General features: G+C 39.9%; 1 protein-coding gene across 1 annotated transcript; it reads right to left on the reverse strand.

Annotated features, from left to right (window-relative positions):
* Positions 1–54: 54 nt before the first annotated feature.
* Positions 55–27,715, reverse strand: LOC138814860 (steroid transmembrane transporter SLC22A24-like). Its single transcript, XM_070003950.1, has 7 exons — positions 27,053–27,715; positions 19,877–20,265; positions 19,190–19,293; positions 15,075–15,229; positions 14,806–14,974; positions 8,239–8,453; positions 55–139 (listed from the first exon to the last, which is right to left on the reverse strand). Exons 1-7 carry the CDS (start codon positions 27,165–27,167, stop codon positions 111–113), a joined length of 1,176 nt encoding a protein of 391 aa, XP_069860051.1. The 5' UTR covers positions 27,168–27,715; the 3' UTR covers positions 55–110.

The raw sequence follows: 27,715 nt of genomic DNA on the forward strand, positions 1-27,715 counted from the left end.
GTGATTATTTTTCAAGTCACAGAAATGTTTGACTGGTTAGCTTTCTCTAATTTTATCTGTTAAAGATCAACTTTCTGGAAAATACTTGTGTCCTCAGCAAAGTTTCACATTCACCTGTGGATATTGATCTCCAGGTTCCCTGTAACAAACCAGAACAGACCAACTATTGATATGTAGTCTTTCACAAATACATAATTTATAACACTCCAAAGTGAAGTGCTTTAAATTTTTATTTTTTATTTTTTTGTTGGCTTGAACTCTGGGCCTGGGTGCTGTCCCTGAGCTCTTCAGCTCAAGGCTAGCACTCTACCACTTGAGCTACTTCGCCACTTCCAGTTTTCTGAGTAGCTCATTAGAGATAAAAGTCTCATGGACTTTTGTGCCCAGGCTGGCTTTGAACCGTGATCTCAGCCTCCTGAATAGCTAGGATTACAGACATGAGCCATCAGCGCCCAGTAAATTTTAAAATAATTTTCAATATTTCTTAAATGGCAGAATATGTTTTGAAAGGACTGAATTTTATTAAAAAGAGCTCATGAAAACAATCTCGAGGTACAATTCTTTCTGTTGAGAAATTAGCAAACCAAAACAACACTGAATTTCCATTCATCCCATTTGGAATGGCCATCATGAAGAACATAGACAAAACCAAATGCTGGCAAGGAGGTGGGGAAAAGGAACCCTAATACATTGTTAGTAGGAATGTAAACTGGTGTAACCACTCTGGAACACAGTTTGGAGATTCCTAAAAAAATTAAACAGAATTATCCTATGATCCTTTGACAGTACTCTTGGGCCTTTAGCCAGAAGATTACAAATAAGTATACAGGAAAGCAGCATGCACAACCATGTTCATTGCTGCATTATTCAGGAGAACCAAGGTATGGAAACAAGTCCAGATGCCCTCGATGGATGAATGGATCAAGAAAAGATAGCATATATATGCTGTGGAATTTTACTCAAGCATAAGCAAGAATGATATTACATCATTTGCAACAAAATGAACAGATCTGAAAAAAATATGATGAGTGACGTAAGTCAGGTCCAGAGAAACAAAGGGTGCATATTATTTTTCATATATGGAAGCTAGGTCTGATTGGTAAATATTAAGGGAAAACATATGGGATCATATGCACATGTACGCAAACACATAACTAGATTTTCGAGAATGGAAATGGTGGAACGCTTTAGAACCACTAACTCACAGTCTAACACAATGAATACCAGACAGCTAATACTTGAGATGTGTATGGGAGAGGTCAAAGGGAGGGAGGTCGATAAAGTCACACAGGAAGTGGGAGAGAATGCATTCATCATATTTAATGCATATTCTAGAAAACTAGGAAAATTGAGGGGAGGGATGAGGTTGAGAGGGATGAGAGAGAATGATGAAAGGAATATTACTGATCATGATGAATTATACTGAGGAACTGACATCCTGAATCCTTTTATAGTACTAAAGATAATAAAGACATAATTTAAAAAATTCCTTCCCTATTGATAACTTACTTTCTGCATCTGGTCAAACCATATCAAAAATTTTTTTTTGAAATTATGTTTCTCCCCATGTGGTAATATTGGATGATGCCAGAAGTTAGCTAATTCTAACTGCATAGAATTTTTTTTATTAATCGATTCAAATAGTAATTTCAGTTTCTGTCCTAATAGCATTAATAGAGTAAGTTACTGACACACTTTTTGTTTTGTGTAGAGCTTAAATTCAGGGACTCATACTCTCTTTTTTTTGTTGTCCGTCGTGGGGCCTGACCTCTGGGGCTGGGCTGTGTCCCTCAGCTCTTCAGCTCAAGGCTAGCGCTCCACCACTAGACCCATAGCACTACTTCTGGCTCTTTCTGCTTATGTCGTACTGAGGAATCGAACGCATAGCCTCATGCATGCAAGGCTAGCACTCTACCACTGAGTCACCTTCCCAAACCGTTGGCTTTCTTTATATAAATACTTTAATTGTTATTATAAAGGTGATGTACAGAGGTATTACAGTCATGTAAGTCAGGTACAGAGTACATACCTTTTTGGACAATGTCATCTCTTCCCTCACTCTCTCCCAGTTTTTCCCTCCCGTCCCCACACACAAATTGTATCGTTCATTTTCAACATAGCATCTAGTAAGTACCACTGCTGTATTTGTTTACCCTTTGTCCCCCCATTTATGTGCTCCCCCTTATCCTCCCAAATACAGATAAATGAACAAACAAGACAAAAAGAAAACAAAAACAAAGAAAAAACTTTTGTTTTCATTTCTTGGAGTTCATTCAATAAATATTGTTTTATATGATCAGAGGCACATAGGCTCTGTACCTTGTGTTCCCCGCCTAAGAATATCCTCCTTTGATCTCACTGTGTGGCTCAGTATATTTTAGATATATGTAGCTTTTACATATGAGAGAAAACCATTTGTCTCTCTGAGCTTGGTTTACCGCATTTATGATGTATTTTAGGTTCATCCATTCACCTTGCTTTCTTGCTCATGTCTGGTCCTTTTCAACTTGAGCCATGGTTTCCAGTCTAGCCTTTTCTGGCTAATTGGAGGTAAGAGTCTGTCTCATAGTGTTCTACCCAGTCTGACACTGGATTATGATTCTCTACTCTCACTCTCTGGGTAGTTAAGATTACAAGTGGGAACCACTAGCACTTGGCTAAGACACATTTTAAGAAGTTCATAATTTAGTAAGTAATGAAATACATAATTATTCTGTTATAAATATTTTTGCATACATCTATGTATTTATACACATGTATATCTATGTCTGTTTATATTTGTATATACATGTGAGTGTATATTACATGTCTGTATGTATATATGATATTCAATGCAGAATGGACTGGAAAGAGTTGGTGATAAAATACAGTAGAAAATATCATTGAAAAAGACTAAACATCTATTAACAATTATATTTCCATTAGCTAGAATTGTTTTACAAGTAACTCTTTGAAAGGTGTGCATGTGTGTGTGTGTGTTTGTGTGTGTGTGTGTGTGCGCACGTTTTTGTGTGTATGTGCACGTGTGCACGCTGGTCCTGGGGACTGAACTCAGAGTCTAGCTGCTGTTCCTGTCCATGAGCTTTTATAACCCTCAAGGCTAGTGTTTGAATTATAGCTAACTCTGATTTAATAGATTTTTTGTAGAGACTTTGGAATTTAGATTTTATTGTTGTTTCTCCAACCAAGGAAACCTTTGGAGGGGGTTAGGATCAAATCAATACATTTTGGGGTAATTCAAATTCATGAATAACAAGTTATATTTTTAAAATCTTCTTCATTTCATTCATCAGTGTTTCACCAATTTTATCATAGAAGTGCTACCTTTTAGTCAAGTTAATTCCTAAATATCTTATATTTTTACAGCTGTTGCCTTGTTGATTCATTCTTTGGGTAGGTTGTTGCTGGTGTAGAGAAATTGCATTGATTTTTATAGATTGATTTTTTTGTGTCCTTTCACTTAAGAGTAGTGATTTTTAGTTCTCAGAAGATTTAAAAAAATTATGTTTTGTTGTATATAACATTACATCTACAAATAAATACAATTTGACTTTTTGCTTCCCAAACTTGTATTTTTACTTTTCTCTCCTAATTACCCAAGCTATGAATATTCATTTTATGCTAAAGAGGTGAGTGCTCATCTTTTCCACATTTCAGATCTTAAGGGAAAAAAAACTATCAGTGTTTCAAGTTCAATTGGTATTTTATTATATAAATTCTGCTTCATCTGCACTCACTTTACCTACATTGTATTCCTTCTGTACCTAATTTATTGAGAATTAAAAAAATATAATTGTATTATTGTTTGGGCCTCGGACAGAGGCATTACTATTTTATAAGTCAGGTAATGAGTCTATTTCTTTTTGGGCACAATGTCATCCTAGTGAGAGTCTTAATTATAATTTCACTGATTGCTTTTTTTCTGTATCTACTGAGATCTCCTTTATATTGTGTTCTTCAATCTGTTGATGACATTGGTCATATTTACTGATTTGCATATGTTGAGCTGTTTTGAAAGCCTGGGATAAATCTCACTTGGTGTACATAATATGTAGTATGCTGTTTCATTCTGATTGTATTTCGTTTTTTAAAAAAGTGTTTCTGCTGGGCACTGGTGGCTCATACCTGTAATCCTAGCTACTCAGGAGGCTGAGATCTATGGGTTGCAAAGTCCTTGAGACCCTTGTCTCCAAATTAACCCCCAGAAAATGGGAAGTGGCACTGTGGCTCAAAGTGTTAAGAGTGCTAGCCTTTAGCAAAAGGAGCTCAGCAACAACATCCAAGCCCTGAATTCAAGCCCCACAACAGAAAAAAAAGAAAAAAAAGTTTCTGTCAGTCCAACCTACTGGGTTTGGGGTTGGACAGCTCACTTGTCAAGAATCACTGCTAAAGCTTCAGATTGAGCTTCTTCAACTATTTGGAGCTTGTTGCCTTTCAGAGGCAGATCCAGAAAGCATGAGAAACTTTAATAAGGCAGACCTCAGCCTTCTGAGTAACTAGGATTATAGGCATGAGCCACTGGTGCCCCCTGACTGAAATAGGCTTTTAAGCTACTTAGTGACATTAAAAAACAAAACAAAACTGCACACTTCTTTTCTGCTTACAAACAAAGGAATTTTGTTTCCTCCAAGTTATGAAGATTCCTGCAATCCTCATGTCTTTACATCACATTTATGATGCATCGAGACCAGGGAGAAATGAGTCCCTAAAAATATCCTAATGTGAAAGACCCCACACACAAGAGAAGGGACCATCCTGTGGGAAATGGATACAATGCAAGCCCTAAACACTACATACTTCAATTTGTAGGGAACTCTAGAGTGGAGTTGTGAGACCTGGAAAGAGTTCAAAGCTTGGAAGGCCAGCTCAAACAGTACCCAGAAGGCTGAGAGCTGGGCCCTGGAAAGATTTTTTAAAATGTCTAAGCAAAACAAAGGATCAACTTTCTACCCTAAGTATGAGTTTCTTGGGTACCAAAAGTTTAAGACTTTAGAGACAAAAGTCTCTGTTGGAGTGTTTATTGCTCCCTTCTGCTTCCTAAAATAACTGGGGTCAATTAACACTTGTATGCAAAACATTTCTCCTTAATGGTTGTAACTTCAAAAGATGCACTGATACCCTAGTCTCTGCCCCTACCAGTGGTCACCTCGTTTGTACTGAACTAAATAAAAATACAAAAATAATGGGATCTCAGGACTCAGAAGCTGGCAGTGAGTTCTGAATCCCATGGCCCATCCCCAGCCCCCTTTCTTATCCTTTCTGGTTGCTTATTTCTTTGGCTTGGTTGTTCTTTTAGCTCTATCCACACAAGAGTCACTCTCCTTGTTTGGCTGCTTCTCATAACAGTAAATAATTCCAGGAATTATCAATACCTAAAAATTTAATCACACAAAACATAGAAAAAGATAGAAAAGACTACTTTTATCACACCATGACATGTATACATTAAAATGTTAGAATTGAACATGTTCACACACACACACACATACACACACACTTGTGTACAAGACTTTTAAGGCTCACTTAGGTTTTACAACTGAAAATTGGGGCTGGGAAGGTGGCTCAATGATAGAGTGCTTGCCTTGCATGCATGAGGCCTTGGGTTTGATTCCATAGCACCACATAAGCAGAAAAAGCTGGAAGTGGCACTGTGGCTCAAGTGGTAGAGCGCTAGCCTTGAGCTGAAGAGTTCAGGGACAGCACCCAAGCAAGCCCTGGGTTCAGGCCTCACGACTGACAAAAAAAGAAAATTTTTTAAAAAAAGAAAAAAAAATTGGCTGTGTACATTTTCTGGAACTCCAGTGGCAAATGACATTGTTTTGCCCAATATGATAGAATCATGTGGTTAACCCTAGACAAATAAAGACTAAGCAACACAAATAGAAAACAAAACACAAAACACAAAATTGTTGCCAACAACAACCAGGATCTTTTAGAGATAACCAAGAACAGAATATGTTTAGTCAACTTAGCTAGCAAGATATATTAGCTTATGAATTGACCTTTGACCATTTCCTAGAAGGGCCTCAGTCTCCAGGGTCTGTAAAGAGAATTGGGGAAAGGAAGGGCACCTCTCCTATATTCCTTTGTAACAGAAGTCTATAGAAGGGTCTAGCAACCCATCCTACACCAGGAGAGTAATTTAACTTATACAGGACTCCCTGCGAGGAGTTTTTATTTTCTCAACAATTCCTTTTCATGTGCCCCATTATTCCACATCCAAAACATTTTGTGTTTTTTGAGACCTGATTACTCAGGAGGCTGAGATCTGAGGATTGCCATTCAAGGCCACCCCTGGGTCAGAAAATCCCTGTGAGTCTCATCTCCAATTAACAACTCAAAAACCAGAGGTGGAGCTGAGGCTCAAAGTGGTAGAGCACTACTAGCCTTGAGCACAAAAGGTCAGAGACAGTGTTCAGTCCTTGAGTTTAAGTCCCAGGACTGGTACTAAAAAACAAACAAACAACAAAATCAATTCAAATTGGTTCTGAAACTTTTTTGTACATTGCTGTGAAACTTTAGAACTACTAGAGTGAAATACCTGAAGATGCAAACAGAGGCCATGACTTTATGAATAGGACTAACATCTCAAAGAATAAAAAGTGAGGAATGACAAACTGGAATGCATCCAATCTCTCTCTTTTCTTTGGATGTGTTTGTCTCTAGTGAATTTGGAATTTAGCTTTGGACTCTGGCATATGCTGTTCTCTAAGTCCAGAAAGTTTGGAAGTATTACAGAAAGGAAATAATTAACAAATCAAGTTTATAGTACAATTACAAATTATTATTTAACACAAGGTGGAATTTGTCCAGATTGCTATCTGTTGGTAACAGCTATTATGTTTCAATTTCATTCTTAACAGGAACCAACAGCAATTTTTTAGGCAGGTTCACTGCAGATTTATACTAGCCTCTAAAGAGCTAATAGATATGTCCCTTTCATAAAATAGGAAGGGAATAAGCTACCGGCCCATTATGCGACTTATTATTCTGATAGCAAAACTGTTTAAGAACACAACACAAAAAGATCAACACTTCTGATGAACATAGACATGAAAACTTTTTAATTTTGCAGTTCTTTATATTAATTATAAAAGGAGGTTTACATTTTTGTACATCCACAGATTTACCATCCTTCCTTTTCTTTCATTTCTTTCCCTCCCTTCCTTCCTTTGCACTGTCTTTCTCCCTTCCTTTTTGGTTACCTCCCTCTCTTTATTCTTTCTTTGTATATCCCTTCTCTCGGCCTTTTAATCTCCCCTTCTTTTTAGTTCCCTCCAAGTCTCACTGACTCTGCCCACCCTCCCTTCCTTCTTTCCTTTGCGGTCTCCCTTCGTCTCTCTCCCTCCTTCTTTCTTTCTCTCCCTCCTTCTTTCTTTCTCTCCTTCTTTCTTTCTTTCTCTCTTTCTTTCTTTCTTTCTTTCTTTCTTTCTTTCTTTCTTTCTTTCTTTCTTTCTTTCTTTCTTTCTTTCTTTCTTTCTTTTAGTAAGAAGTTCAGATTTTAGAAAAAATGGAGGGAAATTTCATAGTTTTCTCCACAATAGGAGAGCATGAGACATTGGAGTTATTATTGAGGCAAACCAGCACACTGAAATCCAGGCTGACATGTACAAGGATCTGAGCCCATCAGTTTGGGATTTTACAAAACACACTACTATTCTGTGAGTTCAGAAAAACATGGTGACCACCTGCACTTTTCTTTCTCATTACATATGTCCATTTGATTTTGTAAAATTGACTCTAAGGTAGTCTGAGGTGATCCATAACTGTGACTTGTATTTCTTCTTTATTTGAAGACAAGTTGTATCTACTTTCTCACGAGATAATTCTCCAAACTGAATTTGCATAAATAGTACCCTGTGTTGATATTCATAAGTGGATAAACAGAGTTTAGGAAATATGAATTGTCAATGAAGAGCAAGTAAGAAGACAGAGCTGGACAGAGGAAGGGACAGTGTAGTGTGGTCTTAGTAGGACCAAAATACAAGATGTAGACCTAATATGTCTATTGCTGGCCTAGAGGAAAGCTGGCAGAAATGTCAGCTGTACCTACATACATATCAGCTGTAATGAAGGAAATCTCTCCCTGCTGTTGAATGTCAGAATGTCAGCTAAATGCCTAGATTGGTCGCTGGGAATTGTTGGAACTCTATTTTTACAATTACAGAAATACATCATCTAGGAACCCTTGAGAAAATTGGTTAGATATTTCTTTTCTACTCTGTGTGTTTTCCTTACCTTGAGGCACCAACGCAGTAGCCAGAATGAAGGTCCCCATAAAGGACATGAAAAGAAATTGACTTATTCGACGGCCCAGGTGATTCAGTGCAATAAGAGTTATACAATTAGCTGTGATGCTCTGGGCACCAAAGAGAATCATCAGCAGAAAAGTATTACTTCCCAAGTTCTGGAGGTTGAGCATTAAGCCATAAGTGAGCAAGTATATTACAAATCTGTAATGAACAGAGAGTAAAACATAAAAAGTTTACAGACTATGTCCTATTGATTACAGCAACATTAGTGCAGATAGTCAGTGTTTGAAAACCAATGAAGGTATAATTTTTTTTCAAAGTATTTCCTTGCAAGTGGTTATCATTTTTATAAATATAATAATGCTTATTAGTATTGTTATTGTTTTCCAGTTTGGGAGCTTGAACTCAGGACCTGGGCACTATTCTTGGGTTTTCCTTTTCTTTCCTCTCTGAAAGCTGGAGCTTTGACACTTCAGCCACAGCTCTACTTCTGGCTTTTTGGCTAATTGGAGATAAGAACGTGCCCAGGTTGGCTTTGAACTGTGATCTCAGCCTCCTGCGTTGTTAGGATGCTGAGTTGCTCATGCCCAGCTACTAGTGAGTATTTTTTTAAAATCATCATAAAGTAGGTGTATGCTGATAGAGCCCTTCATTGTCGTTAACCATTTTGGAGAGCAAAGGGCAGTATTGAGGACCAGATGGATATTTTTCCTTTATATTGTTCTAAGTGAATGGCTTAAGCTTATACATATAAATATTTGTTAAAATATCTATATCTCTATATATCTGTATATATTCACTTACCTGTTGAAAAATTAACCTCGAGTAATGGAAACTAAGTAACAGAAAAACTCAGAATCAAAATCTAGTGACAATCTCTAGTGACAAGCATAATATGTCATATGATAAACATAAACATGAACATAATATGTTATCATGTTTATGTAATCATGATAAACGTAATTAGTCTTATATTGGTGTTCTAAAAACCTTTTTGGTATACCTAGCCATAGCAATTGTGGGCATGTTGCCCCTGCCTTTTAGCTCTAAATCGACCTCTCCCAAACATTGAGCCATTGAACAGTAGAAATACAAATCATGCCTCTGGAAATGAGAACAGTGAGAAGCCTACCTCACAAAGGCCAAGAGACAGATCTGCTTACACAGGGTGGGAGCATGGAGCAGGTCGCGCAGAGAAGCTTTTTTCTTTGCCACCTCTAGCTCCTCCTTCATGGTGGCTCTCACCACCTTCAACCACAAGAACAGAAACTCTTCAGTTGTCAGAAACTGGTGGGCATTAGAGGAAGCACCAGGCTCTCACAAAGGACAAATTCAATGCAAAGCCTTTCTGTGCAGTGGGAAAATTTAGACATCAAAAAATAAGTGGCAGATGGAAAATCATGGCTCACATCTGTAATCCTAGCTCCTCAGGAAACTGAGATCTAAGGATCATGATCAAAGACAGCCAGAGCAGGAAAGTCCTTGTGAGACACTTATCTCCAATTAACCATTCAAAAAGTGGAAGTGGAGTGGTGGCTGAAAGCAGTGGAGAGCTAGCCTTGAGTAAAACAGCCCAAGGACAGAGCTCAAGGCCTGAGTACAAGTCCCTTAAGTGAAAAATAATTCAAAGACAGTTTCCAGGCTCTGAGTACTAGCTCAGGACAGGCGCACACACACACACACACACACACACACACACACACACACACACACACACACACACACACACACACACACACACACACACACACACACACACACACACACACACACACACACACACACACACACACACACACACACACACACACACACCAGGCATAAAAGTGGCAAGAAGGGTAACACAGAGGGTAAAGGAAGGTCAGGGAATTTCTCCAGAGGGGAAAAACTAAGCAGGAGACAGAAGGAGGCTCAAATTTGAGCATCACAGTTTAAAGCCAGTCCAGGCAAGATACACTTATCTCCAATAAACATTCTTATCTCCAATAAACCACCAGAAGACTAGACGTGGCTCAAGAGTTAGAGCGCTAACCTTGAGCTGAAGAGCTGAGGGACAGCACCCAGGCCCAGAGTTCAAGCTCCATGACTGACAAAAAAAAAAAAAGAAAGAAAAGAAAAGAAAAGAAAAGATAACGAAAAGAAGAGTATGTTAGAGAAAAATATGAAGAATGAAACTTTATAGTCCAGTGTTCAATACACACTTGTTAAGTACAAGGATGTGAAAAATAAACTTGATTTTCTACTGTTGCCTGTTGTAGAAATCCTTATATCTTTCAGTTTGGGGAAAAAAAAGAATAATTTTCTGAGGGTTATTATTGCAGATGTGAGTGTATATGAGTACTATTTCTAGTAGTGCTCAGGGCTCTTATTAGTTAATGCTTGCTACAAAATATTAGCTACATTGCCATCCCACCTCTACAAATAAAACAGTTAAATCATGGAGAGAATATCTGATGAGGCACTGTAAAGAAAAGATACTATCCTAAATTAGATTTTTACACTATCAGGAATGACTTCTTGAGCTGGGCATAGTAATACTAGTTACTTAGGAGTCATAGATTTATTTACAGGATCATAATTTCTGGGCATCTTAGGAAGAAAAGCCCATGAGACTGAATCTTGAAGACAATCCGGAAAAAGCCAGGTTGGAGGATATCCCAAGTGGTAGACAGAAGAAGGGAGTATGCCAAAGAAGCATGAAGCACTGAGTTCGAATCCTACCACCACCAAACACTTCTAGCTTGTAGCCCAACAGCCTCTTCAACAAAGTATTGGGCCTAAATTCATTAGGGAGGAGTCGTGGTGGTATCTTCTACATCTGGGCGTGAAAGCCCTCGACTGCTATTATTATTATTATTATTATTTTGAGAATGGGCTCCAAGGAAACCTTAAACCTGGGCCATCTGTTGGCTCCAGAGAATATGAGTCCGGCCTTCAAACACATCCAATATCAGAATAACATATCAAGGTATGCTGGGGTTATTTTGTATTGTTTACTCAATTAAAAATTGAGATATTAAAGTATTTCAGATGATAGATTTCAACTAATTAAAAGGAAAGACCATTGTTTGCATTGTAATTATCTGAATTTATATTTGAATTGTAATTTATCTTAAAGCAGGTTCTTTATGTTTTCCTCTAGTAGTTTCAAATTTAAGGGTTTACATTAACATCTTTAATCTACTATGTGTGTGTGTGTGTGTGTGTGTGAGAGAGAGAGAGAGAGAGAGAGAGAGAGAGAGAGACAGAGAGACAGAGAGACAGAGAGACAGAGACATAGAGAGAGAGAGAGTCCTAAAGCTTGAAATAAAAGCCTGGGTGTTGTTCTTGAGCTTCTTTGTTCACAGCTAGTGCTCTACCACTTACGTTACAGCTCCACTTCTGGCATTTGGATGATTACTTGTAGATAAAAAGTCTCATAGACTGGGCTGGTTTTGAATCACAATCCATAGATCTTAGTCTCCTGAGTAACTAAGATTAAAGGGATGAGCCATTTATGTCCAGCATCTTTTTGTTTTGTTTATGTGTGTGTGTGTGTGTGTGTGTGTGTGTGTGTGTGTGTGTGTGTGTGTGTGTACACCTGTCCTGTGACTTGAACTCAAGGCCTGAGTGCTGTGTCTGAGCTTTTTTTCCTCAAGGATAGCACTCTACCATTTTGAGCTATAGCACCTCTTCTGGTTTTCTGGTGGTTAATTGGAAGGAAGTCTCATGGACTTTCCTGCCTGGGCTGGCTTTGAACTTGGATCTTCAGATCTTAGCCTCCTGAGTAGCTAGTTAGGATTACAAGTGTGAGCCACCAATGCCTGGAGGTCATGATTATTTCATTCCTGGTTTTAGAGGATTTGATTTTATTGATTATAGGTCTATCATGCATTGCTTTTAGTATATTGAAGGGGAAACTATATTTCTACTCTCTTTGGGGATTCTTTCAGAAAAGGATATTAGATTTTGTCAGAGGCTTTTTTCCCAAGTGGAGATACCAATGTTACAATGCATTTGATTATGCCCTTTATTATATTTATCAATTCAAATTTATCTAGCCATTCTTACATTTTGAAATGAAGCCTATTTGATGACAATTTATCATGTTGTAAATTGTTTCTCAATTTGGTTTGCAAGAATTTTTTTGTGTGCCAGTACTAAGGCTTGAACTCAGGGGTACTACCCTTTAGCATGTTTGCTCAAGACTAGGGCTCTGCCACTTGAACCCTGACTATTTGGTGGTTAATTAGAGATAAGAGTCTCACAGCTTTCCTGCCTGGGATGGCTTGGAACCTCAGCCCTCAGATCTCAGCCTCTTGATTGGCTAGGATGACAGTCATGGGCCACTGGTACCTAGCTACAAGAATTTTATTGACAAGTTTTCATCTATACTGATCATGGACATTTCCCTGTAGTATTTCTTTTGTTTTATGCTCTTATCTATTTGAATCAGAGCAATATAAAATTTGTAAAATAAACTTGAAGGTAATAATTTGTATTTTATGAAATAGTTTGGGGAATATTGATGTTAGTTTTTTAATGAGTGCATACAATGAAATAGTGACTCTATTCACTTGGGCTTTAATTTGTTGGGAGTTTTTTTTTCACTCTTTGATAATTCTTGCTCATTAATGATCCATTTAGGTTCATTAGTTTAATTTTGGTTATGCCATATGCATCTAGAAATTGATCTTTTTGTTGTTGTTGTTGGTGGTGGTCATGGAACTTGAGCTCTGGGCATGGGCACTGTCCCTCAACTCTTCAGCTCAAGGCTAGCACTCTACTGCTTGAGCCCGGTTTTCTGGTGTTGTATTGGAGATAAAAGTCTCATGGTTTTTCCTGCCCAGGCTGGCTTTGAACCGTGATGCTCAGATCTCAGCCTCCTGAGTAGCTAAGATTAGAGGCATGAGCCACAGCATTTTTGTCTCCAATTTTTTTATGTGTTTTCTCATTTTTCTTGTGGTCACTTTGCACAAGGGTCTGTCAAAGAACCAAAATGGTGTTTCATCTGTCCCTTCACATATTTATTGCTTCCATTTCATTAATTTTATCTCTGATCATGATTCTTTCTATATTTCTACTAATTTTGGAACTGGTCTGTTCTTGTTTTCCCAAGACATTGAGTTTCTTCAACAGGTTATTCCTGATTTCCCTGAATTTTTACTGAAGGCATTCATAACTGTGAACTTCATTTATATAATAACTTGACATTCTTTTTCTTTCTTTCTTTTTTTTTTTTGTTGATTGTGGGGCTAGAACTCTGAACCTGTATGCTGTCCCTCAGCTCTTCAGCTCAAGGCGAATGCTCTACCCCTTTTGCTACAGTGCCACTTCTGGTTTTCAGAGTGGTTTACTAGAGATAAGAGTCTCATGGACTTTCCTACCTGGGCTGGCTTTGAACTGTGATCCTCGGATCTCAGCCTCCTCAGTAGTTAGGATTACAGGCGTTTGCCACCGGCGCCTAACTTCAACATTTCTTTTCTTGAAGCCCACAATATTATTTCCTTGTTTTGTTTATGTAACACCTTTAATTATACTATGATATGTGAAGTTCTTTTCTTGTCATGTCTGTTTGTTGTCCTAAAAGCCCTTTGCCCATTGATAACCATCCTACCCAAAACTGGTAGAATGTCTTCGAATGGTTTTATTAAGTGTGTTCTATGGTTTCAACTTGCACATCTTCTCCTTGTTATATGCTCATGATTTGTTGTTTGGCCTTTAAATGGAGTTCTTGTATGTTGTGTGTTTTTCTTTATTGTTGTCCAATGACCTCAAGGTACCAACTTATCTACAAGACCTGGAAATCTGTATTCTTCTGATCCAATTTGTATGGAGGCTCTTAAATGGGTTTCTTATTTGTCTTCATAAGACAAATTTGAAGCTGTTTCAGAATTATTACTTTATTACATTCATTTTGTAGATGATTTGTTTTCCTTCTTTCAAGGAATTATTTATTCATGTTCTCTTTTGATTCATTCAGATGTTTATTTGGATGCTCTTTCATTTCTTTTGATCATTTCATTTCTTTTAATCATTCTTGTGAACTTTTAGTCTTGGATACTATCACTTCCCTGGCATTATTGTGAGTTGGTTGACTTTTGAAGGCTTCATGTTGACAATTTTTCATATTTCTAATTTTTTCTGCTTTGTGATGTGCATTTTTGTCCATATTAGATTGGAAGTTTTTATATCCACTAAGTTTTTCAGTTGACATATTTTCAATGACTGGGCAGGTTTCAGGTATAATTTTTTACTACTGAACCCAGGGCCTTATAAATGCTAGGCAAGCACTCTACCACTAAGCCACAGTCTTAGTCCTAGAACCTTCCTTTAAACAGCAATTTCATCTCATAAATAATTTTTAGTATGACTGCATCTGTTGTAATTTGCTGACATAGTAACTTCAAACATAATTCAATTTCCTCAATTTTACCTAACAACACTGTTTGTCCCGTTGCTCAAGTCACACATTGCTATGAATAAGGAGAGCACAATATCAGAAGTTGATCAAGGATCCAAAAGAATTTCTTATGTCCTTCATTCAAGATCTCTTCCAAAAGACAGCTAATACCTTGAGAATGGAAGTAAGAAGAAGACAGGTATAGACAGCTCAAGCTGAAGGATCTGCCAATTTCGAACAAAATAAGCCAGGCCTCCCAACAATGCTTGTCCTAAGCCAGTTGAACATAATAATAAGAGCACCGTCATGGCTTGGAATTTGCGTCCTGTCCATTCTACACCTGAAAGACAACACAAGTGAATTTTCATCTCAAACCAAAGTAGAGTATTAAGTTCACATTCAAGGTGAGGAAAATGCACATGGTGGGAAGACGTACTTACCGAGCACCATACTGTTTGTTAGGATGACTGTGATGGACACATCAGCCAGAAAGCGCAGGACAGAGTAAAGGAGGAAGGTGGGAGCAAAGGCTGCGCATGTGTCAGCAATGGCCAAATTCAGCACACAGATGATCATAATTAGCCTCCTTCCAAACCTGAGGAAAAGACAAAGCTTAGATGGTGGGAACTGGAACAGCTGTTGCACAAAGAAACACAAAGTCTCTTAACACTACAAATAATCAGAAATAACCAACAGCAATGGCTTTGTTGTTGTTCAAGGCTAATGCTAAGCTACTTGAATCACATCTGACTTTTTGTTGGTTAATTGGAGATGTGTGTCATGGACCTTCTTGCCTGCCTAGCTATGAACCACAATTCTCCAAGCCATGCGGATGGCTCTTTCTTGTGTTATGCTGGCTTAGGAGAGATAATCCTGGGAGACCTGGCTAATTGTATTTGACACATCCTTCAGCTGACACTGTTTATACCCTACTTTTTTTATTTTTATTTTTGGTGGCCTTGGGCTTGAACTCAGGGCCTTTGAGCTCTCCCTGAGATTCTTTTGCTCAAGGCTAGTATTCTACCACTTTGACCCACAGTGCCACTTGGATTTTTCTGAGTAGTTTACTGGAGATAAGTGTCTCATGGTCTTTCCTGCCTGGGCTAGATTTGAATCATCATCCTCAGATCACAGCCTCCTGAGTAGCTAGGATTACAGGCATGAGTCCCTGGCACCTATTGGGTCAGTGATTGCATTCATTCAATTGGTACTTAGGCCAAATTTCAAAGCAGTTTAGATTTTTGTGTGTTTGTTTGTTTGATATTGTCCAGTTGATACTGAGACTACGTTTCTAAGCAGATACTTTTCTTTTGATTTTAGATCTGATTTCCAATCCCAAATTGCTAGCCTTTGAGAGGGAACCTAGAGGGGGTGGGGGGGCCCTGGGATCCAGCCTGTGTTCCATTCTAGAAGGCAAAAGCCAAAAGACTGGGCCAGTAAGACTAATTTTCTACCCTATAAGACATTTTGGCTTGAGTAGAACATCTAAAGAGAGAAGGAGACATCCCAAGAGAGTGTCCTGGCTGGAGCATGACCGGTGGCACCCCAATGGAACCAGATGCTCAAGCAGGGAGTCTGGTGAGGATGTGGGCGGTGGGAGTTCCATAGAAGGTGAAAGGGAGTATTCATATAGAATGTAGAGGGAAGAAGCCTTGTAAGACATAGGGGCATGGCTCTGTGGGAAGGAGAAGGGGAAAAGTCTCTTAAGACATAGAGGGCCTGGTTCCATAGGACCATAGAGGGATGGAGACAGTAGAAAGGTGTGGTCGCCTAGGTGTAGGGGAGTGTGGTTCTGCAGCACTTAGAGCTTGAGGTCATGTAGACCACAGAGGGAGAGGATTCTAATGAGTGTTAAAACCCTTAGGAATGGCTGATGCCTGATCCATTCCCAGAGGCTTTTCCAAAGTGAGGCTCTATACACAGGTTTGAGGTTTCTTCCTCTTTCTTAAGGGATCCTGGGATGAGAGACTCAAGAAATTTGTTTTTATTCTTGCTCAAATCTGAATTGTACTCTCCTCATTCATTTCTTTGTGTGACTTCAGAAACAGAACAAACAGTACTGGCAGGTAAAATAGAGGAGGCTGAAAGAAGTTCAAATTTAAATTGCAAAAATAGTGCCTGTGTCCATATTTGTAAACATGAGCTGTGTATATGAAAGGTGCTTCTCCCATTGGTAAACAGTAGTTTAACTACGTATTTACACCATCGGAGAAAAGTTATAATACTGAAACTTCTAATCCATTTAATACAGGTACTTAAATACATGGACTTAGCCTATCATTTTGTCCACACAATAAAGTATCAAAATCAGATGTGGAACTCTAGGACTGTACATTTCTTGACCACAGCAATGGGAACACTGGTGAAACAACACATGGGATTTTTTCTTATGAGTGGCATCAGAATCATCCTCTGCTGAATTTGGATTTCTTGGTCGTGAACAACATGCCACTTTCAACAACAGGAAGGAAGAAAGTCTCAGTGCACAGCAAAGAATGCTCAGAAAATCTGCAGAGGAAAACACTAAACAAGATGAGGAATGAAGAAATATAACAGGGAAAGTCTGTAGAAAAAAGAAAGGAACATGGAGTTCTGACTTTCATAGACTTATAGGAAGTCACAAAACAGTTTCAGTCAAAATGCAAATATGTATAGATTCGCATGTCGATGACTTATACCTATACTTATGGCTGCTCAAGAGGCTGAGATCTGAGAATCACAGTTCAAAGCCTATCCAGCCAGGAAGGTCCATGAGCCTATCTCCACTGAACTTTAAAAAGCCAGAAGTGGAGGTGTGACTCAAGAGTAGAGCACTAACCCTTGAGCAAAAATAATGCTCAGGGATAATATTCAGGCCCTGAACTCAAATCCCAGTACTGTTATAAAAAAGCAAGCAAGCAAGCTATACTTGAGAAACTACACATTAATTTAGAACAGCATAGGGAAAACACTAGACGAACTCCTTCTTGAGAGGAGGATGCTGGAAGGCTATGTTAGGTGAAAAGGAAATTCAGCCAACAATTTATTATATAAGCATTTTATTCCTCATTCAAGATTCTACATTTAATTTCTAATATTTTTTTGCTTATGATATATCTCAGTGTAGGATACAGACATTATCTACTTAGATTTTATTGAGCCTCTTTGGATTTATTTGTGGTTTCCCACTGATAGGGCGCATTTTCTTCAAATCTCTATCCATTTCTCTCTTCTTCTGAGATTATCATATCATATATGTAGGTCAGCCTCATGCCATCCCTGACTCCTTTTTGTGCTAGCCACCTTTAACCTTCTTTCGTGGATTAGCCTTCTTTTCTGTTCCTTTTTTTTGGTCAGTCCTGAGTCTTGAAATCAGGGCCTGTACACTGTCCCTGAGATCCTTTTTCTCAAGGCTAGTGCTCTACCACTTGAACCACACAATACCACTTTGGCTTTTTCTGAGTAGTTTACGGAAGATAAGTCTCATGGACTTTCCTGCCCAGGCTGGCTTTGAACCATGATCCTCAGATTTCAGCCTCCTGAGTAGCTAGGATTACAGGTGTGAGACAGCAGCACCCGACATTAACTGCTTGATCATTTCTACTGCTTTGTTTTTTCATGTCTATCCATGGATTCTTATACTGGTTCTCAGCTTCCACTGAATCTCTCTAGTGATAATTTTAATCTATTTATTTCAAGTTTTAATCTCAGATTCTAGTATATGCCTCTCTACAATTCCTCCCTTAGTATTGATATTACTACTTTTCATACATTGTTATGTCTTCATACATCTTCTAGCTTATCTTTTTGAATATGCTTAAAATACTTGTTTGGAAATGTTTCTCTAAGAAGTTGGATGTCTGTGCTTCTTCAGACACCTTGGGGCATAGTTTTCTTTGAGTGGACTGTTTTTCTTCTTTATACATTGTGATCTGGTTGTTTTTGAAAACATTTGATTAATATGCTACAAAGATTTGGGAATGTTGATCCTCTGTCTTTCACATAGTTTTCTCTGTGTGTGTGTGTGTCTGTGTGTGTGTGTTTCCTATTGTGCAAAGATATAGCATTCTATATTGCTCGTGACTTTACCAGCCTTATTCTGCAGACTACTCCTTGTCATTGTGGGCACTAAAGCCTTTTGTCCTTCTGATCATGTTCATCTAAATTTTTGACACGTGTTTCTTTGAATGTTCAAAGACATTTTTGGCAGGCTGATTTTTTTTAATATAAGAACTTCTGACAGACAAATTTACTGAGTTGAAGCTTCTCCAATGTGTGCATTTAAGATTTCCTTTTTTTGGCTTATTCATGAACTGAGGGCCTGGACACTGTCTCTGAGCTTCTTTTCTGATGGTTAGCACACTACTACTTGAGCCATAGCACCACTTCTGGCTTTTTCTAAGTAGTTTATTGAAGATAAGTCTCACAGACATTCCTGCCTGGACTCTCTTTGAATTGTCATCCTCATATCTCATGCTCCTGAGTAGCTAGGATTACAGGCATGAACCATCAGTGCCCAGCTTCATGTAAGATCTTCATGTCCTCTAACAGAGAGTACTGTGAACCAGAAACTCACCTGTCTGTTAAATGGCCACATAGTGTGTTTCCCAACAAAATCCCAAGTGTCAATATGAATTTACTTATTGAAGTTAGTAACTGAAATTCACACACCAGGTCCCACTGAAAGAGAAGGAAATGAGCACAACAGAGCTTATAGTCTTTCAGTGTAATCTGAGCAAATCTGCCTAACATGACCTACACATTTCCTTTTTCAACCTAACAAGACTTCTCTCATTTAGGTTAAAACTTAACTGTCTCCGGCAAACTTCCTTTAAATGAATAGGTTTACTATGGAAATGATCCCCTTTAATCCTTGTTGAAACCACTGGGGGACCTTAAAGCATTTTCTGAATCCTGACTATCACAGTAGATCCTCCAGATAATTCTCCTAAAAGAACTTTGTGAGCATGTAAATTTGCTCAATCTCCAGGAAGTTGCTAATGTATAAACACATTTGTGTAACATGGACTGAGTCTAACATTTATAATGAAACCATGAGTCGCTTATGCACTGTATTAATAGTGTCTATTTACTATCTACTGTCAAATTCATTAGACTCATTGTATATGTGTCTTATATTTAATAAAGATTTAATAAAGTATTGGCTAAAAGAAAGAAGATTCACCTTAAAGTGTGGGAAGGATTTGTGTTATTTCTAAACACCCAAATCCTGAACTCCTAACTGGAAAATGAAGCTTCCTACCTTGGTCACGATGGTGGAGACGAAGGAGCTGCTGTCATACACCCAGCCGTCCATACAGGGCTCTGTTTCTGCCTCACTCAGGTTCCAGAAGGTGCTGTTCAGTTGGAGGAGCTGCCATTGGGGATGGACAAAGCGCCGGCACTTCTCTGGCCTGAGGTTGGAGTCGAGTGGGATGGAGATTCTCAGGAGGTCCTCCTGGCTGAGGAGCCCAGTGCCATTGTCAGAGAGCGTGCCATTGTCGAGGATGCGCACCCAGCAGCGGTGCTCAGGCACGGCTGCCGTGAAGTTCTCCAAGGGAATATGAATGACGGCCAGGAAATCACACATCATAAGGAAAGCCAACTGAAGGATCTGGAATCTTCCCAGGCTCCAACTTGATCCAGAATTTCCTGCAAGGCCATTGGGGCTAAATAAATATCTCCAGTGGGAGGCAAAAGTATAAAATCTAGACTGCTTAAGGAAAATTAGTGCCATTTCACAGGATACATGACGGGAGGTTGGTCCTGAACCAACTTCCTTTCACTTCTGTAGCCAGGTGGTAGAATGAGTATCCTCTTGTGATTATTTTTTGAACTCACAGAAATGTTCGACTGGTTGGCTTTCTCTAATTTTATCTGTTAAAGATCAACTTTCTGCAAAATAATTGTGTCCTGAGCAATGTTTCACATTCACCTGTGGACATGGATCTCTAGGTTCCCTGTAACAAACCAGGACAGACCAACTATTGATATGTAGTCTTTCACAAAATACACAATTTATAAGACTCAAAAGTAGCCAGGCACCCGTGGCTCACGAATGTAATCCTAGGTAGTTAGGAGGTTGAGCTCTGAGGGTCATGGTTAAAAGTCAGCCGGGGCTGAAAAGTCTGAGACTCTTATTGTAAGGTCCCCTCCTGGATGGCCAGCAGACCCCACCCTCCTCGCAGCAAAGTCTCCACCCAGTACCTAGGTTTCCTAGGCAACTGGCACACCTAGAAGAGGTTACATCTGCATCTGCTGAGGTCACATCTGAATTTGAAGTGGCCACACCTTTCTCCACCCATACCCTAGATCAGGCCTAGCCCAGGCCCAGAGGCTCTCTTTCCCAGCTATCCCTTTCCCAGCTCTTTCTTTTCCAGCTCTAGCTCTTTCCCAGCTCTCTCTCTTTCCCAGCTCTTTCCCAGGCCTTTCCCAAACATGTGGAAGGGCAAGATGGCCTGGTGCCAGTCAGAATGATGAATAAACCTACCATTTACCTGAATACCGTGTGCATGCGTGGTGCTGTTCTTACTTGGCTACCTCTTTTTAAAAACCTAACATTTATCTCCAATAAACTACTAGAAAACTGGAAGTGGTGCTGTGGTTCAAGCGGTAGAGTGCTCACCTTGAGCTGAAGAGCTCAGAGACAGCGCCCAGGCCCAGAGTTCAATCCCCACGATGGACCCCTCCTCCCCCCCAAAAAAAACTCAAAAGGAAGAGCTTTAAAATTTTTAAATAATTTTTAAAATTCCTTAAATGGCAGAAAATATTTTGAAAGGACTGAATTTTATTAAAAAGAGCTCATGAAAACAATCTCAAGGTATAATTCTTTCTGTTGAGAAATGCAAACCAAAACAACACCAAGTTTCCATTTGTTCCCAGTTAGAATGGCCATCATCAAGAACAAAACCAAGTGCTGGCATGGAGGTGGGATAAAAGGAACCCTAATACATTGTTGGTAGGAATGTAAACTGGTGTAACAACTCTGGGAAACAGTTTGTAGAGTCCTCAAAAAATTAAACATAGAATTATCCTACGATCCAGTGATACTACTGAAAGACCCCAGATCCCCTGGGGTGCTTTCTTCAACGGGAGGGCACCCCAAGAACCAAGACTCCAAACCAGCAGCTGCAATAAGAGGAGTTTATTTGGCGTTTGCGCAAACGGGCTCCCTGTCCAAGGCAGACTGGAAGCCCCGAGCAGCGGTTACAGGCACTTTTAAAGACAAAAGCCCCAGGATTAGCATAAGACCCCAGGTTCCCCGGGATTGGCTCAGTTTACTACACGGGGAAGTTTATAACACTCTTTGTAATAAGACAATTAGTGCAGACGGAGGTAGGCACTCTGGGAGATAAGGGTTAGGAGATTTACAGTGTTACAGGTTTGTGATTGATTAACAATTTGGCCTAGTCTGCAGAGCCCACCAGATGGCCCTTATCTTGAGCCCCCTAAACAGGGAATTTCTGCACAGGAATGCCGAGGAACATACTCTTTGTTCCTTATCTTGGGTCCCATTTGGCCATTTGGGGAATTTATTTGTTAGCTCTTTATTTACGACTACAGAGCTTGTCCCAGGGCCAACACCTAGACTCCTAGACTCTGAAGCTTTTTATATATCTCCAGGGAGGGGAAGGGTCAGTGCTAGCAAGTTTACAGAAGCAAAACCAGCAGTTAGCATTTGTAAAAATGTAACTCTAATTTTTAATCTTTCATTCCCCCGTTTTTTTCTTTGGGCTAATTTTAATCTTAAAATTTAGGGGCTATTATCTCATTTGCAAGTGTGTCACTTGCCTGTAACACTTGGTATTGTTGAGTTAATATGATGGCTTGTATGACGGACAGCCTTTTACGAATGAACTGCAATACCTTGTTAATGATGCAAGGACCAAAGGTGAGAAGCAACAATAAAATAATGACAGGTCCTGCTACTGCCAACAGCAGTGTAGTGAGCCTGGGGGATTTAGACCACCAACTCGCAAACCAGCTACCTTGCTCAATCTTGTCCCAATTTCGAGTGTCTAAACGCTTTGGAGTTCAGCCATGGAGTCGTGCGCTATCCCAGTATGATCAGTATAAAAACAGCATTCTTCTTTTAGGGCTGCGCTCAACCCACCATCCTTGATAGAGACTAAGTCTAAACCTCTACAGTTTTGAAGTACTACCTCTGATAGGGAGGTGAGGGAATCTGTTACTGCTGTGACTGAGTTTTGTATAGCTTTTTCTGGTTCAAGGCAGCTTTTAGTTGTCTTAGGCTTTGTTGACCTTCCACATATGCGGCCCATCCTACTCCTACTCCCACAATACCTGCGGCGGTCCCGAATCCCAAGAGGACAGCTAATGTTACACTGATGGGTTCTCTTTTGTATCTGCGGGGGGGGGGGGGGGGGGGGGGGGCAGGCCTTCCGCCAGTTCTTCGAAGGATCGGGAGTCATGGTATATAACCCGGGGGGTAGAGGTGCAAGACATACTCATACCATTTGCTACATACTTCAACTTTCTGAGGTTTGTCTTAAAGACAATCCTTACTTTTTAAATCCTTTTTTTATCCAAAGGGGATACCAATTTTTCCCCAATTCCTTTCCCAAGGCTTTCTTTACTACCCCTTTCCTTTTCAGTTTATTACTTCCATTGATAACACACTCAGGTTATCACCATACCAGAGCCAAACTAGGCTGTGACCATAGAGTGGATTTCCAGTCACTATGCACTGAAGTGCCTAAGGCAAGCAAGCCAGTGATATCCTTGTCCCCAATATCCACTGTGGGAAGAGAGGGTTTCTGGATATCACCCAAAAGAATGTCCCACAAGTTCTTAGATTTAGCAGCAGTCAACCAGGAAGCAGACTCAGGTGATGGAATCAGGCAGGAGTTCCAGGTGGCTGTCAGGCCATCGTTGAACTTTACCCATTAGGGTATGCAGCAGCAGCAGCAGCAGCAACAGCAGGGTCTCTCAGTGGCTCCAAGGGACTGTCACACCTCATGCTGGGCTGTAAATTCCTACACAGACTGGTTAAAGATACATTGCATAGGCTTGGCAGGTTTTGATCCTGCTGGTTTGTAAGATCTTTAAACAATAGCCCAGGACAATTTACCAGAATCACAACTTTTTTACTAACCAGATATTTTTGTAAATAGACACAGAATGCTCAGAAGGCTTAGTCTTGTAACCATCTCTGACAGATGCAGTCTCCACACCTTGCACATCGACAACTGTTAACACTATTTTTTATGCCTTTTTTAAAAAAAAATTATTTTATCTATTTTGCTCATTTCTCCAAAATTTCTGACTCTGGACCCTTGATCTTAAAATGGGGGTAGAAGGGCGAAGGTCAATCTTCTGTAACTTCTTCAAGCTGACTTCAGGGGCGTTTATCTTACCTAGCCAGGAACCTATAACCTTAGCCTATTTTACAAAGAGGCCATCAGGGTTAGATGTCATTAAGAACAATATTTAACTTTTGACAACTGCACAGACCTTTTCTCTGGCTACAGCAGTGTAGCTTGTTTAGCACTCTGGTTTGCAAAAGCATCTTCCTAGATGGCTTAGGGATGTGATCTCTAATGATCCCTACAATGCCTAAATTACCTTTGCTGGCCTTGAGACAGATATCAATAGAAACACTCTCTCAGGTTTACAAACTTTTTCCTGAGCAGATGAATTTCATGTAGCTGGTGTCAGCTCAATATTACTGCCAATTAGAGCTTTTGGTACATAAAGGGGTTGAGATTTAAACTATCCCCCACATTTTATAACATTAGCTTTTTACTATCACAGAGGACTGGCAGGTTCCTGTCCCTTACAAGGTAGTCATGAACATTAGGCATGCTTCCAAACTATCTTTCTATGACCTCCCGGCTCTGACCTGTTTTGAAGGGCCACGCACAAATGACTCTAGGATCTGACATTTCTGTCATCCAAGCAGTGGCTTACTGCCTCTGGATGCTCCTCCATTGCTTTTGTCCCAGGAGTGTCTTTTCCACATTGGGATAAATGCCTCATTGGCATTTCCCTTTAGCTGGTTGCTGGACTTGAACTTGGGGCCTGAGCACTATCCCTCAGCTCTACAGCTCAAGGCTAGCTCTCTGCCACTTTGAGTCCCAGACTCGGGGCTTGAATGCTGTCCCCTAACTCTTCAGTCCAGGGCTAGTACTCTGCCACTGTGAGTCTCGAGCTTGCGGCTTGAGTACTGTCTCCTGACTCTTTAGTCCAGGGCTAGCACTCTGCTGCTGGCTGAATAGAGGTGACAGTCTCACAGGAACCTTTTTCTGCCCGGGCTGGCTTTGAACCAGTTTGCAGATCAATGAGTCTTATAAGAGGCCACTTTACTCCAATTAAAAGCAACAAGGTGGTCAACATAGAAGTAGCTTTTAAGCATGCTCTTACCTGAAACTTATTAAGAGTCAAAGTTACATCTGACAACTTGTAAGAATCCTCTGTGCTTTGCTCTGGGCTTGCTGGAAACTTAAAAAAACTTATAAGAGCGAACTAGAATAGCAATTATTTTGGTAATCCTAATTTTTCCTTTGTGCACATTGAGGCCAATGTCAAGAACAATTTTACATTTAAACTTTATATCCAAAAATCCATTTTTAACTTTTTTAAAACCTCTTATTAATCACCTTTAATATTTTATACTTTAGTTTTCATTTGCATTTTGAAAAGATCCCTTGAAATCTTGAGGCCAAGTGTCACTCATTGCCTCTTGGTTGCTTGTTTTAAAACAGACACACATTAAAATTTTTAAACTCAAATGACAATTTTTCCTTAATGCAAGAATTACAGTCACCATCACTATACCACAAAGCTAGACTTAACACCTTTATAACTTTTAAAAAATCCTAATTGTAGAACATAATTGAAAGTAAGCCACATTATATAAATAACTTTTAACCCTCTTTTTAAGGCCTTCCTAATTTTAATGTTAACACATCCAAGGGGAAGTTTTAGCAATACTAATCAGATCATCACATCACTCAATTTTAACCATCATGTTTTCAGTGTCTGTCTGCAGGGAAAAGAGAGAACAAAGATGGGCCACTCAGCCCCTTCTATGGAATGGGCACATACCCAATCTGACTCTTTAGGCTGGCATTTGTGCCAGCCTACCCTCTTTTACCATGCGTGGACTCCTCCCAGGGCCTGTCCCATCATGCATGACCAGCTGAAGTGCACTTTTGCTTGTTCACCCCTCACCCCTAAAGATAGGTCTTCTGTTGGCTTCTAGTTTTTCCTTTCTTATCTCTTGGTTCTCGAATGAAATACACAGTATTAGATAGACAGAACAAGTAACATCTTTGACGGTGTTAAACTAACCTTTACATTTAAATTTCTAATATTTATCCCAAACAGCCAATGCATTTGTGTTAAGCCAGATAACTTGATTACAGTATAGTCTTATGCATTTTAAAATATTAGTTTTTAAATACCAGATTTTCTAATTTGCAAGTTAAAGAAACTTTAAAAAGCCATTTAAAACAATGCGAAGATTTAAAAAAAAAAATTTTGGTAATGTCCAAACCTCATAACCTTTTGAATTTTAAATTTAAACTCACCCAATTGTTACAGCATGCTGACAATTCTTATCTTTGAACACGTTCACAGACACACACAAAACACTTACACAGATCTTAAAGCGCGCAAAAACCAAAATCAGTCGTACGTACACCTTTTAAAGTTTTTAAACAAAAATTTAAGACAGTATTTCTTTTAAACTAGGTACCTTTGTTGGGCTTCATTTTCCCAGAGCTTGCTTGTCTAGCAAGGCAATTCACTAATTAGTCTTTTGAATCCCTTCTGTTGGAGGAGGGCTGGGGGAGGGGGTCACCTAAAACTAAACTGGCCAGATTTTTTTAAATCCAATTTTAGACAAGGGCACTTTACAAATTGTTACATTGTCAGGACTAGCTGAAAAAGTCCAAACTAGGCACACAGCCTTCTACACCCTCCCTGCTGGCAGCCTCCGCTGGGAGAAGGTGCAGCCTGAGGCTTGTCCATGCCCTGCCTCTTGGCTGCTGTAACACAAGGGGCAGACTTAGCAGGTTTGTGACCAAGCCCAGTGGGAGGCTGGAACTTTTATTCCCCCAGAGATGTTCAAATAAATAACAAAAACACAGATAAACACAAAAACCAAGGATCCACATTTAAAACTGGTACCAATTGTAAAACAGAACTAGACAAGAACCAAAGGCTGAGTTGGGGACTAATGAGACCCAGTTTATCCCTACTGGAACTCTGTGCTGCTCCCACTCAGCAAGCTGAATCCAGAGTCTGCTGAGTGAGCCTGCCACACTCACCCAGAACTTTCCTACCCCATAGAACAAACACACACACTAAAGTAAACAAGACAAACAAGTGGCCACGAAGACAAAATCAGGTCTCAGTGAATGGGGCGACATCTCACCACCATTCACTTATCAGGGGACTCAACCCCCCCACTCACCTCCGGAGGATTTTTCTCTTAGATTCCTGCAGACGTTGACCCAGGGGCCTTCCAAGGTGGTGGAGAATTCCCAGTCATCTTGGGGCAAGGGAAAAGAAAAATCCCCAGCGGCCATCCCCTCAGACTGACAGGTTCTCTCCCACGCTCAGACCCCCCCAAGCCAAGGCCGGAGGCTGAGATCTAACTGGGGCCACTCGCAGGTGGTCAGTGGCAGCTTCATAATTGACAAGCAAGCAAGTTACAAAAGCAGAACCATCGGTTTTTGTTTTTAAACGAACTAGGACAAGGTCTCGGGTGTCCTAGGAGTGGACTTACTTGTTGTCCCATCTCTATAGAGAATACAAAACACACATTAAAAACGAGTAACACTAAACAGAAACAGACAGAACCAGACGCTGCGCGGCAACCGAGTGAATACAGATGAGGAAGGAAATTACAGATGGGAGTGGCCGGCCGTGCCTAACCTCCCCAGAACAGAGAGACACTTGGATCTCCTCCTTCCTCCAGACTACCCTGGAGCAGGACTCCAGGGCGGGACCAGGGTACTGGCACATCTGCTTTTCCCTCTGGCCCAAATACAGATTCAGATGACCCTGGAGCAGGGTTCCAGGGCGGGACTAGGGTACTGGGCACGTCTGCTTTTCCCTCTAGTCCAAATACAGA

The sequence above is a fragment of the Dipodomys merriami genome, unplaced genomic scaffold (genome assembly GCF_024711535.1).
Source record: "Dipodomys merriami isolate MVZ:Mamm:240054 unplaced genomic scaffold, mDipMer1.0.p SCAF_617, whole genome shotgun sequence".
NCBI lineage: Eukaryota > Metazoa > Chordata > Mammalia > Rodentia > Heteromyidae > Dipodomys > Dipodomys merriami.

What these genes read in the sequence shown, in the direction of transcription:
- LOC138814860 (XM_070003950.1), bottom strand. Translation starts at nt 27,167, where the DNA reads ATGGCCGCTGGGGATTTTTCTTTTCCCTTGCCCCAAGATGACTGGGAA. An exon ending in AAGAGAAAAATCCTCCGGAG is followed by an intron (nt 20,266 to 27,052) that starts GTGAGTGGGGGG and finishes ATGGCCTTGCAG; the next exon opens with GAAATTCTGGATCAAGTTGG. An exon ending in TGTGGCCATTTAACAGACAG is followed by an intron (nt 15,230 to 19,189) that starts GTGAGTTTCTGG and finishes TCTTTTCCTCAG; the next exon opens with GTTTGGAAGGAGGCTAATTA.